This window comes from Benincasa hispida, chromosome 7 (assembly GCF_009727055.1).
Source record: "Benincasa hispida cultivar B227 chromosome 7, ASM972705v1, whole genome shotgun sequence".
Taxonomy (NCBI): Eukaryota; Viridiplantae; Streptophyta; class Magnoliopsida; order Cucurbitales; family Cucurbitaceae; genus Benincasa; species Benincasa hispida.
This window is the reverse complement of record NC_052355.1, coordinates 35,774,810-35,791,841: the sequence shown is the minus strand read 5'-3', so window position 1 is coordinate 35,791,841 and position 17,032 is coordinate 35,774,810. Positions and strand designations below refer to the sequence as shown.

General features: G+C 32.3%; 2 protein-coding genes across 2 annotated transcripts; one reads left to right on the top strand and one right to left on the bottom strand.

The window, feature by feature from the left end:
- Nucleotides 1-2,159: 2,159 nt before the first annotated feature.
- Nucleotides 2,160-6,940, bottom strand: LOC120082257 (SAC3 family protein C). Its single transcript, XM_039037543.1, has 8 exons — nt 6,411-6,940; nt 5,482-5,582; nt 4,810-5,031; nt 3,883-4,104; nt 3,694-3,779; nt 3,462-3,558; nt 2,662-2,754; nt 2,160-2,570 (listed from the first exon to the last, which is right to left on the bottom strand). The coding sequence occupies exons 1-8, from the start codon at nt 6,730-6,732 to the stop codon at nt 2,424-2,426; spliced, it is 1,290 nt and encodes a 429-aa protein (XP_038893471.1). The 5' UTR covers nt 6,733-6,940; the 3' UTR covers nt 2,160-2,423.
- A 6,958-nt stretch (nt 6,941-13,898) lies between these two features.
- On the top strand, nt 13,899-17,018 carry LOC120082258. Its single transcript, XM_039037544.1, has 6 exons — nt 13,899-14,057; nt 14,141-14,270; nt 14,869-14,920; nt 15,201-15,252; nt 15,970-16,065; nt 16,627-17,018. Exons 1-6 carry the CDS (start codon nt 14,029-14,031, stop codon nt 16,640-16,642), a joined length of 375 nt encoding a protein of 124 aa, XP_038893472.1. The 5' UTR covers nt 13,899-14,028; the 3' UTR covers nt 16,643-17,018.
- Nucleotides 17,019-17,032: the final 14 nt, after the last annotated feature.

Below are 17,032 nucleotides of genomic sequence, written 5' to 3'. Positions count from 1 at the left end.
GGAATGGTATTCAATAAAGTTACAGAAATCACTATATGGACTAAAACAATCAAGAGGCATGTGGTACAATCGCCTGAGTAAATATTTATTGAAAGAATGATATCAAAATAATCCAATATGTCCGTGTGTTTTTATAAAGAAATCACAATCAGGATTTGCTATTATAATTGTATATGTTGATGACTTGAATATAATTGGAACTCCTGAAGAGCTTTCAAATGCAATAGAATATCTTAAGAAAGAATTTGAGATGAAGATCTCGGAAAAATAAAATTTTGCCTTGGTTTGTAATTTGAGCATTTAGCATATGAAATATTTATTCATCAGTCAACTTATACAGGAAAAATTTTGAAAATATTTTATATGGACAAAGCACATCCATTAAATATTCCAATGGAAGTCCGTTCATTGGATATAAAGAAAGATATATTTCAACCTCGAGAAGATAATGAAGAACTTCTTAGTCCTGAAGTACCATATCTTAGTGCAATTGGTGCACTTATGTATCTTGCTAATAATACAAGACCAGATATTGCATTTTCAGTAAATTTATTAGTTAGATATAGTCCTTCTCCTACAAAAAGACATTGGAAATGAATTAAGCATATACTCTAGTATCTCCAAGAAACAATTGATATGGGTTTGTTTTATTCAAATAAATCAAATTTTGATTTAGTTGGTCAAGCAGATTCTGGATATTTATTTGATCCACACAAAGCTAGATCTCAAACAGGTTATGTGTTCACATGTGGAGGAATTGCTATATCATAACGATCGGTGAAACAGACTATAACAGCCACTTCCTCAAATCATGTTGAAATTCTTGCAATTCAGAGGCTAGTCGAGAATGTGTATGGCTAAGGTCAATGACTCAGCACATTCGTAAAACATGTGACTTATCTTCTAATAAAAACCTTCCAACAATATTATTCGAAAACAATACAGTTTGCATAGCCCAAATCAAATGAGGATATATTAAAGGAGATAGCACAAAACATATTTCACCGAAGCTTTTCTACACTAATGATCTTGAAGAAAATGGCAATATCATTGTACAACAAATTTGTTCGAAGGATAACCTGCAGTCTTATTTAGAGAAAATGCATTACCAACCGCAACTTTTGAAACATTAATACAAAAATTGGAATGCGGCGACTCAGAGTTCTTAAGTAATATTTTCATGAGGGGAGTAAATATATTGTATTTTTTTAGGAGTATGTATTATATGAAATATGTACTTTTCCTTCACTAGAGTTTTTCCTATTGGATTTTTCCTAGTAAGGTTTTAACGAGTCGTATTTCATATATAGATATATATATGGGCATTTAAAGGGAGTGTTATGAATATTATAATAGAAAATAGATGCACATGTCTTAGTGTCCCAAAGGCTATGTGTCACCATTTATGTTGTCCATGTGCCATAATTATTTATGCTTGGTATCCATGTAAGTCCACATTCTACTTACCACTTTATCTATAAATAATGGCATTTGATAGATCTTAAAAACACACCTACATTGGTGAGAATTCCACTTCCACCAATTTTCATATTATTCAATTTCATGATTTCGATTATTTTATGTTTTAGTTATTTTATTTTATAATTTTAGTTTTTATTTATTATTATATAAAAATATTATTATATTATATTTTTCATATCCATATTCATGTTCTGCTTCTCAATTTTCATAACAATTTCATAGTTTTTCTAGGTCGTGTAGAAAGAGAAAAATCCCAAATTTATATTCAATGTGACTATTGAAGACAAATAGCAGTCTTGTTCAATAATTTAATTTAAACATCATATTAAAGCTATGACTTAACGATGACATAACCATGAATATTGGATTTTAAGGGGATAAGTGTTATAATTAGATATGTGTTGCGACCTTTGGTCTAGTCTTCTCCACTCTTCAACGCACAATAGTTTATAGTACCTTGTAAAAACTCATTCTTGTCTTCGCTATTCAACCAAATTGTTGAAATTTCAATTTTACAAAATTATCAATAGTATCATATATGTATATAATAAATAAAAGTTACACTTCTTAAAAAGGTTCATGGGTTCACTATTTATTATTTACCAGAGAGATTTTATTGCTTATTCAACAAATATTCGACATATTGAAAAAAAAAAATTAATATTACGCGTCCAACATACTAAAAGATAATTATTAATTTCAACTTGTGAATTTATAAAGATGCTACATAGTTAATTCTTATTCCCACGAGGCAAACAATAGATTATAGGATAATACAATGTTCCCCGATCAGAGTGGAACGACATAGAAAAGATTAGCATGACCCATGTGTGAGACGCACCAATCGAGAAATGGTCTAAAATACAACTTTTCCAGATCGCTACTGTATAGTATAGTCCAACTAAAGAGAGGGAGGAAAAAAATCATGAATCACCTTGATGTTATTTCTGCTTTAGAAATCTATATCTTTGAAACGCTGCTCTGGGACTAGAAAAAGTTGTTTGCTTGGTAGGAAGTGACTTATTCCCTAATTCATCTCCACAAGTTGCAAGACCACAAGCTTTGCAAAATGATTCCACCTCTGATTCCTAAAACACACGCGAAAAATTTACGAAAGATAATTGCAGATATTTACATAAGCGATGTGAATGGGTCGTCGAGAAAGATTATATATCATACCTCCATCATTAAAAGGATGGATAGATCCACCAAGGGATAGGGATTAAGCTTGTAACCACCATTGTTTATAAAAGACAAAGCTAAAGCTCGAATCTGCAAAGTGAATAATAGAGGCTTTAGGGAAAAAACACTCAAAAGCCCTTTTTTTAACCTATTGATGAAGTCCTTGTGGAGACCTAAAATCCCTAAAATTCACAGATTATATTCTTCAGTTGTCAGTTTATTCCAAAGTCTGGTGTCCCTTCTCAAGCTATTTAACTTCAGTTAGTTGGTGCATCCCTTGGGAATGCCCAAGACTCTATATTCAATCTTTTCATCAGCTTCCTTTTGTGATAAAGTTAGAACTCAAAGGTCTAAGGCAGTTAGGAATTGCTACTTCAAAAATCAAAGAACTTTTGTGAGCTCTTAGTTAAAAGTCTTGAGATAATCCAGGCTTCTCACTCAACAGGTCTTTACCTTGAAAATTTTGTGGTCATTCCTCCTTTTCTTTAAATGCTAACTTGAGACTTTATCTAATCTCCCTCCATCTGACTTTTGCGGATGGAAGACTCCCTTCTCATTTATATGATGATCCGGGCAATACCCACTAAGAAGAGCATTGCAAGTAACAACACCAGGCTTTATACAGTTGTTAATCATATGCCAAAGAAGAAAAGCTTCCTCAAAGTTTCAACTTTTGGAATATCCATATATGATATTAGTGTATGTGACAACATAACACCATCCTTTTGACTTCTCCTTTCATTTATACAAATTTTGGATCAAAATATTAAGGGAGAGAGTTTCAAGATTATGGTTACCTCATTAACGTAAGGTTCAAGAATGCAATATTGAAGGTTGGAAGCCTCAGCTCCTATGGTACAAAGGAAACCTTTATAATTACACATCCGAAAATATCTGTTCAAATGAACGGCAAGGGCAGATAGAAAAGAAAAGTGAAATTTGTGAGATGAAAAAAGAAACTGCTCTCCAAACATCATTAGGCATTATTTAAACACAAAACAAACAAAACTTAATAACAAACTGATATACCTTAAAATTCTCCGAGCAAAACACATTTCCTTCGACTTGATCACAGGAGAACGTAAAGTACGAAACCACAAAGTCAGCGATTCCCCCTGACAAATTAAAGACAGAGTGTGTTACTCGTAGGACACAGTTAAGAGTAGATTGTACTGCATTGACTGAAAAATTATCAATGTTTTCAGTAAGCTCACTTACCGTTGTTTGGCTATTAGAACCCAAATGAAGCAGCACATAGAATGAATGAAACTCAGATTCATTTTCAAATATAACACCATTGCTTCTGTTAACTTCATAAAGATTCAGCAGTGTGATCAAAGTCTTTGAGAGCTGCTGCATGTTGAGGTGATGCATTGAGGATGCATTTGAACTACTATCACCATTTAAAAGCTTCTGATATGATATGACATGAAATTTAACCTGCAAAAGAAAGAAGATCTAAGATCCTTAAGAATAGAGATGCCTTGTATTAAACAATAAGATTTTTTTTTCATCAACTACAATAAAATTAACCAAAGAGTTTGCAAACTTTGAGGTTCAAAATGTATTTCTACATAAATGAAGTCCTAATGGCGCAATCCATATTTGCTAGCAAAAATTAAATAATAAAAAAATAATAATAATAAACTCTACATTTACTATTGCATCTTTGAATGTTAATTTCACTTGAACGTTATAAGAAACCAAATAAGGGAAATGGGCTAATTAAAACCCATTTAGGGCTCTAATATTCCATAAAAACTCGTTATTTGTCTCCTAATGGTTGTCAAACCCATTAGACAATTCCGACTTATATAGTCAGTTTCTTAAAAGATGTAAAACGAAGTAAATGTGGAATAAAAAATATCTAATATCAGAAGAATAGAAAAGAGTCGTGCATATCAAAGGCAGTCAAGAGCACAAAATTTCATGTACTGCACAAACTAATTGGTGCGGTATTTAAGTTAAGAACATATAAGGAAACAAACAATTGGAGACAACTATTGCAAAGGACTGAGCATGCATACCACAATCAGATATATAGCTTCCTTAAATGTTACATAGAATCAAGTTTATGAATATTTTACTTCTGGGAAAGGGAGGAAGCGAGGAACACATTAACAAGAACAAGTAGATAATACCAACCATTTCTTCATACATGTAGATAGCCTTCTCATTTACAATATTCTGTATGCTGAGGTCTTGCCTTATAGACCTTGTTCTATCAAAGACAAAGTCATGAATCACTTCAAAAGGTTGCTCTTTAGAATCCAAAAAGCTTAGAACATATTTCAATGTATTCTCCAGCACATGTAGAGGCCGCACATCTAATGCTTGGTCACTCTTGGCGGACATCGTTCTGCAGAACTAAACATGTGAAATGTTACTGCAGATGATACCTAGCAAGAAATGTGGTGAAAGAAAAAACCAATCCATCCATCATGATCGATGATGTTGCAAATTATTAATCTATACTCAAGCATACGAGCCAATGGCAATAGAGGATTCAACTTTCAAGTAGTTGGGAGTTGCAAAGGCCTTGAATTTATTTTTTTTTTCTCTCTCTCTCTTTTAAGAAACCAAACTGATTGTTGCATGCTTCCTGCAAAATTCCTACGTAATAGCTTCTTCTTTTTCTTCCCATTTTTCTTTTTGGTAATTGGTAATAAGAATTTTACATTAATTTTAAGTATATGATTTACAAAACACTTTCCCTCCAACTAAGGGAAAATAAAAGAAGGGGCCGACCTTTTTAGCATTAGAAACCAAAAGAGAGGCATTAAGATGCAGCATAAAGCAACTACCAGTAGATATTACCTTTTTGACGGCCAGACCTGGAGACGTTTTTCCAGGATTTCCATGTAACCTTTCAAATATAGCCAAATCTCGCAACCTTTCACGCTGTGCTCTTTCTGCCTCTGTTTACAAATATGAGACCTCTAGATAAAGCAGCTAACATATGATTTAGAAGAAGAAACAGAAGAATAAGAAGCTAAAGTTCGTTTCACAGTGCCACCCCATAACCAAAATACAATTCCAACAACAAATAACCAGTTCATCAAGCTCAGCCCACGAGCATAAGATACTGTGCTTGTCATATTGCTCAGACTAACACGTTTCCCCTACCCACCTCTTACAAGCTGTGAGCAATCGAATAAAGATTGGTACGCATGACCAAATCAAGCTCGACCGAATCCTAAAAAACCAATGACACATAACTTTCTGCTTGTGTGGGAGCACTCTAGTGTTCCTAATGTCCCTCCCATCGTAAAATAGTCGGAGCCCTGTGCAATTTAAAATCCCATTACTACAGAACACTCAGAAGGTTGGTTTAAATTTCCATCGCAACCAGTTTAAATTAAATAGAATCCCGAAAGACTCATAAAAAGAAATTGCGTATGAAATGAATATCGTGTTAGGGGTCAGAACATCTCAGGAGAGACATCGCCATTGTCACAATAAGGAGCTCGAGCAAAAGGTTAGTTTTTATTGGTTTTTAGGATTGGGTTCTTCCACGTTAATACTTTCAGGATTTGATCATACATACAAAAATCACAACAATTGAAATAGATAATCGTTTACAGAAAACAGAAGAGGATTTGAGAGCGATTATAGTCCAGTCTCGCCACAAGGAGGCCAGCGAAAAACATATTCCCTCACTACTTGAATGGAAAACAGAGTAGATAAACCAGAAAGAAAAAAGAACAAGATTAAGAAGCTGAAAGAAGTGGAGGGTTTCAACTTACCAGGGCACATGAACGGACAAGTGCCGACTATTACCGGCGGAAGATCGAAGTGAGAACGGTCATTATGTCCGACGTCATCTTCTTTCGCCTCTAACTTCTGTACATAGATTTTGCTATCGCTACTTCTTCTGCTACGCCAGTCAGAATCTTCCTCAAAGCTGCGATTACTGTTGGTATTATACTTGGAATGCTTGTAGTCGGAGTTTCTGTTGCGGTTGGAATAAGTTCTGCGGGAAGTGGAGGTCGAAGATCCGGCCGATTCAGATGGAGCTATGGAACGATTCAGAGGATGATTTCGACGTTGACGCTCCGTCCTCTCCATGGATGAACTTGGAGCTTTCCCTCAATTAACGCATAAAATCAAATTTCTGATCCTTGAACTCCAAATTGAAAAATTCTCCATTGGAAGAAACGATGTGTCGAATTAGGGAAAATGGCAGTGACGTCTGGGACAGTCGACGCCACTTCTGCCATCGGATTGGATCGAATGATCGAGGTTAAGCTCTTTCTTTGTCTTTTTCACTTTTTTTTTTCACTAAATAATTTAAGTATTGCGTTCAACTGACATATATCTCTATTATTCATCTTGAGATTTTTATAAATATTTTGATAAAAAAAATAATAATAATAATTACAAAAGTAGTGTGCAACAAAAAAAAATCAAATTAAAGCAAATTCATCCAATGATTTGGTTTTATTTTTTTAGAATAAAATTAACCATCTTTCATTGTATTTAAAAAAAAAGAAAAAGATATTGGTTCATATCGATTTTTTATTAGAAAAATCAATCAAAACCGAAAGAGAATATGTATATCCCCTTAAAAAATAAGTTATAACATTAGGTGCATTTTAGTATTTTAATTATTATGATGCATGTGTATTTGTTGTTTAAGAAAAATACTAACTATTATGAGGCAGCCATGCTTGTTATTTAGAAAAGTGTCAAGAAAAATAACAACAATATCTATTTGTCCAATTTCAGTCTAAAAAAGAAATAGACCCAAATTTGATTTGAAAATAGCAAAAATGACACATTCTAAAACAAAAGTGAAAATAAAAATTAAAAAATTGGAAGGAAAAAAGTATCAAGAACCAAGAACCAAACTAATAATAAATTGAACAAAATAAAAACCAATCTATTGATGTTATTCTTTATTGTACATCGGTTTGGATCTCTTCTTTATAAAACGAATGGATTTGGTTTAGTTTTGAGTTGACCCTAAATCCAACAAAATCGAACAGACTTTCATCTCTATTCCAAACAACCGTTTGAAGAAAAAAAACAAAAATATAAATATATATATACCATAAGTGTATGATAATATATTGTTAAAAAATTTCTTTGAATTTTAAAATGTTACATCTCTATTCTTACCTTCCAAAAGAAAAAAGAAAAATAATTTATTTTCAGTATATTTACACTTCATCACCTCCTTTTTAAATTTCCTCTCTCCTCCTATTTTAACATATGATTGTATGACACATTTGGGAGTGATTTTAAGATTGTAAATCATTTTGTCATATTTAATATCCATTTGGAGATTTTTCTAAATATTAAAATCCCCCCGTGTTAGCTAAATAATAAAAAAAAAATACCTTTTTAGTCCCCGAGCTTTGAAGAATATGTGTGTCTAGTCCTTTAATTTTAAAACATACCTTTTTAGTCTCCAACATTTTTAGAGTATGTTCATTTCGTCCCTAAGTTATCAAAATATACGTTTCTAGTCCCTAAGTTTTTAAAGATAGGTTTAAAAAGTCCATACACCAATTTTTTATTATTTTTTTAAAATTAAAAATTAATTTTTAAAAGTTGTCCATTCTCTCTAAAATGATTTTTTAAACATATTTTTGTAATTTAGAATTTTATATAATTATATAAAGTGAAAATAAAAAAATAGTTCAAGAATATTTTAAACCTTCTTAAAAATTTTGGGAATAAAAAGGTATATTTTGAAAGTCGAAGGACTAAATGCACCTATTTTAAAAAGTTAAGGACTAAAAAGGTATATTTTCAAAACTAAGGGACGAAACACACCTATTCTTTAAAATCGGAGACTAAAAAGGTAGATTGTCCTAATAATAATAATAATAGTAAATGCCCTATTCATTTAAGGTATGTAGATTGTAACAAAAATAAACAGAATAATGGGACAAATAGAGAATCATGGAACTTAAATATTGGTTAAAAATAACTTTTAGTCTCTAAATTTTCGTAGAAGTAACAATTTGTTAGGTTGTATGTTCTAAAGCTCACAGTTTGTAAAGTTAAACATTTTTCTATTATCAATAAAGACGTTATTCAACGTTTCTTCAATAAAGATGTTATTGAATTTGTAAATTGCACATGTAAAGACTAAATCCAATAAACTAAGATCCATGGCTATTACATGAGTACTTAAACTTTATGTGGAGACATAAGAGTGGATCAGGTTTGAGTAAATAGTCAAAATGATCTATAGTATACGAATAAAATTGAGTGTCTTATTTTGGTAACACTATCGGATATGACCCATTATGTAGTTGTTACAAGGAATTGTAAAGTGCTATAAACGAAGTGATCATGATTCGTTCATGTGGCAACATGAGGAGTGGGGGTGTCCTGTGCAATGAGTTTACACAAGATCGGACCACAAAATAAGTCACTCTTACTTTATAACGCTACTTACTGTTTAAGACTGATTATTTCAAACGATGACCTAGGTAACTTAACTTTAATCTTGAGCTAACTATGAACTCCTATTTATTTGGGATTATCCTTATATTTGCATAGGCAATGGTTGGCTCAACAGCGTCAACTCAATAAGCCTCCCATTTCAGGGGTAAGACTGAGTAGATGGCTGGAAACATAAGGTGCAAGATGGAATTCACTCCTACCCATTTTCAAGGATAATAATGAGGTTGTTCCCTTAAGTGCTGACTCCGGATCTTAAGCAATACCTCATCCCTCTCTCATTGGCCTGAGAGGGACTCAGTTTGATGATCAGATCACAAACTAATTGTTCATCAAGGGATCAGTAGAACTTAAGGAACAAGAGGTAATCTGGGGGGTAAAACAGTCATTTGACCCGGTCGTTATTACGAACAACCTGTGAAGGGTTAACTCACCAGTTATGGTTATATCGAGTGGACATAATATATCTACAGTGAGGGTAGTACAACTACTGGGCTTTAGTGGAGTGACCTGGTAGTTAATGAATGAGGGGTTAATTTGGTGTAAAGAGTTTAGCCAATTAATTTTGAATCATTGGAACCTATGATCTGTAGGTCTATTAGGTCCTCTACTAGCTCAAAAACGAAATAAGTCTTAGAATAGCGTAATAAGTTGATTTGAAACGTTCAAATTCAAATTAAGAGAATTAGTAATTATATATAATATAGTTACACGTTTAATTTTGAAATTAAACGGAATTAGAGAATCGATTAATATTTAAATATGATTTAAATATTAATTTCATAAATAGGAATTTATGGTAACAAAATTGGAGACAAATTAATTTAATATTTGATATTAAATTATTGGCATTAATTAAATTATTTAATTAATTATTAATTATTAATTTTATTAGAAATTTTGATTATTGAATTAATTTTTGTAAAATTAATAAAATTTCAATTTTAATTAAAGAATTAAAATTGGAAAAAAAATTTATTTTGAAAATCAATTTCAAAATCAAAAGGGAGATTGAAATTTGAGAAAATCCCAATGTGGGATTTTCCCACTTTCAAGCAAGAAGATTAGTCAACTTCTTACATATAATTCCACCACCAAATTCAAGGAGGAGTTGTAATTACTTCATGTAATTAGCTTGCACGAGAATCATGCAATAAAACACTCAGTTTTTTAGTGGAAAATCCAATGCAAAACTATGAATTTTGCTGAAGATCCAAGGTGGAAGAAGGGATCTTCTTGTGTGATGAACCAATGTCTCTTCTCCTCCCGATTCCCAAATTCAAACTTGTTTTGAGTCTCATAACTCAATCTAAGGCTCCTAAAAGATATTGGGAAGCTTTAGTGGTGGTCCACAACAAGAGTTGAAGAAAATTGCAGCTGAATTTCGAGTTTGAAGAGCATTTTCAAATGTATGTAATGAAACTCTCTTCATAGTTCATGAACATGCTTAGTTTGTAGTCGAAATTGAAGAATTGGAATGCTTAATGATCCTGTTTTCTAGCGCTGCATATTTTTAGAAACCAACACAATTTAGTCCATGAATTTTGGTTTGTCACGATTTAGTCCATGTATTTTTAAATTGTTACGATTTAGTCCATAAACTTTATTATGTAATAATTTAGTTTTTATACTTAAATTTGTAACGATTTAATCTTTATTGTAAATGAAGGGATTTTGAATACCTTAATGCGGAAGCAACTGACTGTCGTTATGTCCCGATTTTTTTTATAGAACATCAAGCATATAGAGTGACGGAACCATGTGATAAACAAAAATAACTAAGCATGCTTCTCTACATAAATTTAACAAAGAGGAAAAGGGATCGAGAGAAACTCACCCTTGAAGAATATTATGTTCTCGCTTCCTCTCCATAACACGAATACGAAAACAGCTTCTCTCGATCTCTTGAACTTGGCACCACCATGAACACAACAGTAACAAAGAGAACACCACCACACGTCTTCCTCATCATCTTCAAGGTGAGAATCAAGGCGGAGTTTCATGGGCTCACTTGGATTGGTTTTGATGAAAATGAAGATGAGTCTTTTTTAGAACTCATCGAGAGAAAATCCCAGAACACGGAGAAAGAGAGGGATGAAGAAGACGAATATCTTCTGTGAAACTATTTTACGTTATCGTCTCACCCAAAATTAACTCCCTATTATTTTATTTAAATTGAAAGAAGTTAAATAACTCCCAAGAGAGCTATTAAATCAAATTCAAAATTTGAATTTAATTAATGAATATTAACTACTTTAATATATATACATATTAAACCACATGTTATATCACAAATAACCTATAACCTATAGTTTATATTATATCTAGGGTTTACAAAATTCTCCACAGGGTCGGGTCCCTATGGGGCCTCACCCCAATCAGGGGGGAATTTCCAGTTTGACTGAGGATGAGGTCAGGAACGGGGCGGGTATAGGAAGGGTATCCCTACCCCGTCCCCGTCCTGATTAGGTTTATATATATTAGTTATTTAACTTTTTACATTTAATCTAGTTTTAATTTAGCCCAATCTAAGCCCAAATAAAGCAAAGCCCAATCCAAATATAATTTTTTTTGGGGGGAGGGGGGAACAAAAGGGAAAGTTGGGGGATGAGGGTAAAATCCCCTAACAGGGACGGGGAACCCTTCCGTCCTGTCCTGACCCCATTGCCAACCCTAATTATATCACATATAATGTAACCTATAGTTTATTATACTCTCATGAGCATATTCATAATAATTTTATCATATAATTTTCACATTCGTATAATTAATATTTGAATAATATTCAAATATTTATTTTTCTCATTTAAATAATAAATTTAATACAAATCATATTTATATGGTTTCTATATGAATCATATTCATATAATTAATATTTGAATTATATTCAAATATTTACTTCTCTCATAAAATCATGCAGATTTAATATGAATCATATTCACATTAATTTTAACATATAGTTTTATATGAATTTCATTCATATAATTAATATTAGAGTCATATTCAAATATTTATTTCTCTCGTAAACTACATAATGTATCAACATACATTACAATGTATAATGTATCAACATACATTACATTAATTGTATCTTATACAATTAATTCCCTTTAATCAAGTTGAATAATTTAAATTAAATCAAAATTAATTTGATTCTTATTAGTCCTTATTGAAGACCTTATGGACCTATAGATCGGATCTCCACAACATACATTACAATGTATCAACATACATTATATTAATTGTAACTTATACAATTATTTCCCATCAATTTAAATAATTCAAATTAAACCAAAATTAACTTGATTTTCATTAGTCCTTATTGAGCTAACAAGGAGATCTTGGGGACCTATAGGTTGAAGCTCCAATGATACTTGATTAATTAATTAAACTAATCAACTTTCATTAACAGTGCACTGACTCTTCATAAATTGCTCGTAAGTACATTAGGGTCAGAATTATTGTTTTACCCCTGTAGTTATATCTAACTCCTTAAGTACCACTGATCCCTCTAATGAACAATTATAACTGAACTCCTCTCTGGCCAAGAGAGAGTGAGGTACCTCATTGTTCAAGCCCCGAAATTAACCATTGAGTGAGCAATTTATGAATGGTACATTGAAGATACATTTTCTTTTTCTTAAAAAAATCTAGGATATAGATAAATTTAGCATACAAGTTGATAGCAATAGCACAAAATATAATACAAACACTGATATACAACACAAAAAAAAAACAATATCTAAGATGTTGAAATACAATAGTTAATAAGATGTAATAGAAAAGTGACTCATATTACAAAGAAGAAGAAAAAGATTAGAGGGAGGAACATGAAGATAAACGAATAACTTTTTCATTGAATTATTGAAGATATCCAAATGGTTTATATTTTGGTGAACTTTGTGGGAACTCAAATGTGAAGATGGAGATTGAATGATTCTAGGGTTTGGTCTTTTATTTATTTTTTTCCCTTTTAATTTTGGACTCGAGTAGTGAGCTTTTTAATAAGGTTGCATAGTTTTAGATTGAGAAAAATTAGATGAGTTGCTTGTCTTTTTTTCTTTAAGAAAAGGTACGCGTATCACGTATCAGATACGTATCTGAAAGTATCGGTATCCGATGCGTGACTGATACAAATTCTTTACCTCACATGAAGGATTTGTGATTCATAGTGTATTACAGTTAACTTAATTACTTATGCAAATTCAAATGTATTAAATTAATTATAATTAATTACTTGTTTAAATATATATTTAATTAATTTTAATTGATAATAGTGCATTGATACAATTTAATAGTTTATTGGAATGACATAGAATTCATGTATTAACTTTAATCAGTAATGAAACGAAGATTCAATCTCAATGTTTTTTGATTATATGTTTTTCGTTACTGTCGATGATAAGAAAATCAATTGGCTCGTGGAGCAGCTATGTGAACATTGCAGACAAAAGCGTAGTTGATTCAAATGGAAGAAGTTCCTTGGAAAATTTGGGAGACTTATGCATGCGATTAAATGTTGATGCCAGATGAGCTTGTTATCGACTGATTGAATAGTGGCTCGAGAGAGTGATTTTCTCAATTTCTTTATTTTTTCTTTAATTGTTTTGTTGTTCTTTACAAATATATATATATATATATATATATATATATAAATAATTGAAAATTAAATTTATTAATTTTTCTATACTTATAGATAATTAATGTTATATGGCTAACGGCAAGAGATCTCTCATTTGTATTTTCTCATGTACTAAAAAATCATATTCTTATTAAAAAAAAAAAGATGGAATGGTATTTGTTTCCTAGAAAGATGAACAATAAAATTAATTAAAAAAGGAATCTAGTTTTCTAAACTAAAATTTCCATGGCTATCAATTTCAAAAACTTTAGTTCTCACATTTGATCATCATCTCTCTCAAATGATAACTCCACTCAAGCTCACCAATGGCAACATTCCTTGCGTCATTTTCCCGGTAGCGTCCTAAAAGCTTCACTCAACTTTGAAAATTCTGCGGCATTTTACATTCTGAATGCATAACCATTTTTGATTCCCCAGGATTCGAATGAATTGCAGTCGAAGACAATTTCCAGAGCTTCCCCGCCATTTCGCGCCCCAAAGTCAGATAAGTTTTTTTGTTAGTCGGAGCCCTAGCGTCCGACTCTGCCTCAGCAATGCCGAAATTAGCGTAAGTGTTCCTCAGTGAAATGACAAAACAGCAATCTCTCTCACTTTCTGCAGTTTAATTCTTTCATTCTATGGTGTTTTATCCACTTGCTTTAGAATCTACCGCCCTAATTTTTTGAGTGACATGCTTGGTTCTTTGTCTTCCATTTGGCCTCATCAGTTTTTTCGTTTGAATTATGTTGTTATTTCTTGTATACTTCAGAATTGAACTTCTATACTACATGGCTATCCATCTCTGCATTTTGAACATCAAAGGAAACTAAAGGGAGGCGTTTTGTACTATTTTAATTTGTTCTTAAACACTATATAAAAATAATAATAAAAGAGAGGGAGAGAGAGAGATTAGAATCTAAGCAGAAGTTCAATCACACAATACGAGAAGAGAAGAGGTGGTGTTAGATGCATTTGGCTGGTTGGAGTCACTGGAAGTTTGTTTCTATAATGTTATTTTGCATGTTTAACTGTTGGTTTGCTTTCTATTAACGTCAGTTGTTTATATGAATAGAACGTGTCAGTAAATGAAATTTTAGGCATGAATGTTCCTGTATTTGGACAAGTGTATGTGTTCCTGATTAGACACTACCGATGCCTTGTCTTAGGTCAACGATCCATTGAAATCTGAGGATGGATTTTCTAATCATCAGATGGAAGGTACGCCGTAGAGAATCTAATATATGAATATATGGTTGATTTTTTATGCATTCAGTGAACTCTAGTTCACATGTCATATTTTTTTTTATCAAGAACTTGAGAATTCTCATCTGCTGATTTCTTGCCTTTTCACTCCTTTTGGAGTTTGTATCCTCGAGCAATATTCTCTTTTCATTTTCTTAGTGAGAAGTTTCATATCTTGTTCCAAAAAAAAGAAAAAAAAGAAAAAAATGAAAATCCCTTAAGAAACTCTCATCTCTTTCCTTATCTCTCTTGTTAGGTTCAATGGAAAAGAATGAGAATAGTCAGAAACATCCCCGGAAATCAAATAAGTACTACACTACTTGCCTTTGGTGAATTCTATGGCTACTGCTTTTTTTCTGTTAATAATGCCATGGTGGTGGTGAGACCTTCCCTTTCTGCTCAAGATCTCTACTCTCTAGTTTCTAATCAAAGTTAAACCAGTAGAACATAACTTAGCCTCCACACTGGAATAAGCAACAAAGACAGTCTATTTCACGTTCCACTGATATTTGTACTTTTTTGTTGGTTAATGTCACTGTTGATTTATATTGGTATATTTATTTTACATGTAAGAAAAAAGTGGGTCTCAGAATATATTTGATTCCCTAAGAATAAACCACATCAAATAGTAAGTCAGAGATCTTTAGACAGACAAATTTTCTTGTTTATTGGTTGAGACAGCTTTGTGATTCTAGAATTTTGGAGTACATAAATATTTATGTTGGGTACCGAATATATCAAGTTATAAATTGACAAAGAAACAATTTCCGTTTAGTAACCACATGAAATGAAACAAAGATCCTCTTGGCTTTATTGAAATGATACAAAGATTGTCTTGGCTTTATCAACAGGAAACCAGGATACTCTTGGCTTTACCGAAATGAGACAAAAACCTTGTTGGCTTTATCGAAATGAAACAAATATCTTCTTGGCTTTATCTTATTGGATGCGTCGATGCGGTCTTCATATTAGGCATGTATCATTTCATGCTTTTTCACTTATACTAGTACATGTTCATCTTGTAGGGTACTGGAGAAATTGAGGCGATATGGAATTTCTGGAATATTGTCTTACGGATTGTTGAATACAGTCTACTATCTTACAACATTTCTCGTTGTGTGGTGAGTCCAATGCTCTATTAACTGCATATTTACTGCTATTATTATTATGTAGAAGAGACATAAAGTGGCTTGTGCCTAATATGAGGCTTCATAACTTTAGGAGGTTTATTCAATATGTGTGTTGGTTATGAGAATTGGATGTTGAGGGATGGTAATGATGGGAACTAGATGATGAGGCATGGAAATTGTATAGAAAGATGGTTAACAATAAAGAAACTACAGTAAGATGTTTAAAAGTAATTCTAGGAACTTGGATGCTACTTCCCTCCTCTCTCCTGGGCGAGTTCAAGCTTGAACAATCACAAGGTTCCCTACCTTCTCTTGTTGACCAATTCCTCTAGTCTAGTCATTATTCTCTGACACACTACCTGCTAATTACCAAATTACCTCTACTCTCTAATCCTACAAATAACTATTTGCGGAACTTGTTTTTATGCAATGGTTGTAGCTAAGGTTGATATTGGTCTTATCTTTTTCCAATGGTGAACATGGGTTCCAATTTCAATACCTTTCGGATGTATTTGGATAACGTGTCGAGTGAGACATGGTTTCTTTTTCCAGGACATCCCAAGATTGAATCCAATGGAGACAGGGTAGCGTTTATAGCAGAGGATTAGAGCACACATACTACCTACACTCGGATAAAAAGACCTTGTGAAGCTCCACTTTAGGAGAGCTAGAATTTCAAAACATATGGGCTTAAGGGTTGAGGTGCTAAGCGATGACATTTCAGCCTTTTGAACATGATTCTTGCTTTCCATCAATATTGATGGTTGTGGGACTCTGGTTGGAGACACCTTTACTACCTCATCAGTGGGCGATAATTTATTTCATTTTATTATTATTTATTTTTCAGAAAATAACACTTCTTATAACATTACTTTATCTTCTATTTATTTCATCACTCTTCCGTTGGCAGTCTACTCAGTCTTCATATCGAATTATTTATTTGCATGTTAGGTTCTAC

Excerpts from the sequence above, each read along its gene's own strand:
- LOC120082258 (XM_039037544.1), top strand. The coding sequence starts at position 14,029 with ATGGCAACATTCCTTGCGTCATTTTCCCG. Across the intron at positions 14,058-14,140 it reads TTCCTTGCGTCATTTTCCCG|GATTCGAATGAATTGCAGTC; the intron begins GTAGCGTCCTAA and ends TTGATTCCCCAG. Across the intron at positions 14,921-15,200 it reads TTCTAATCATCAGATGGAAG|GTTCAATGGAAAAGAATGAG; the intron begins GTACGCCGTAGA and ends CTCTCTTGTTAG.
- LOC120082257 (XM_039037543.1), bottom strand. The coding sequence starts at position 6,732 with ATGGAGAGGACGGAGCGTCAACGTCGAAATCATCCTCTGAATCGTTCC. Across the intron at positions 3,780-3,882 it reads GTTCTAATAGCCAAACAACG|GGGGAATCGCTGACTTTGTG; the intron begins GTAAGTGAGCTT and ends TTAATTTGTCAG. Across the intron at positions 2,755-3,461 it reads TTGAACCTTACGTTAATGAG|ATTCGAGCTTTAGCTTTGTC; the intron begins GTAACCATAATC and ends TTCACTTTGCAG.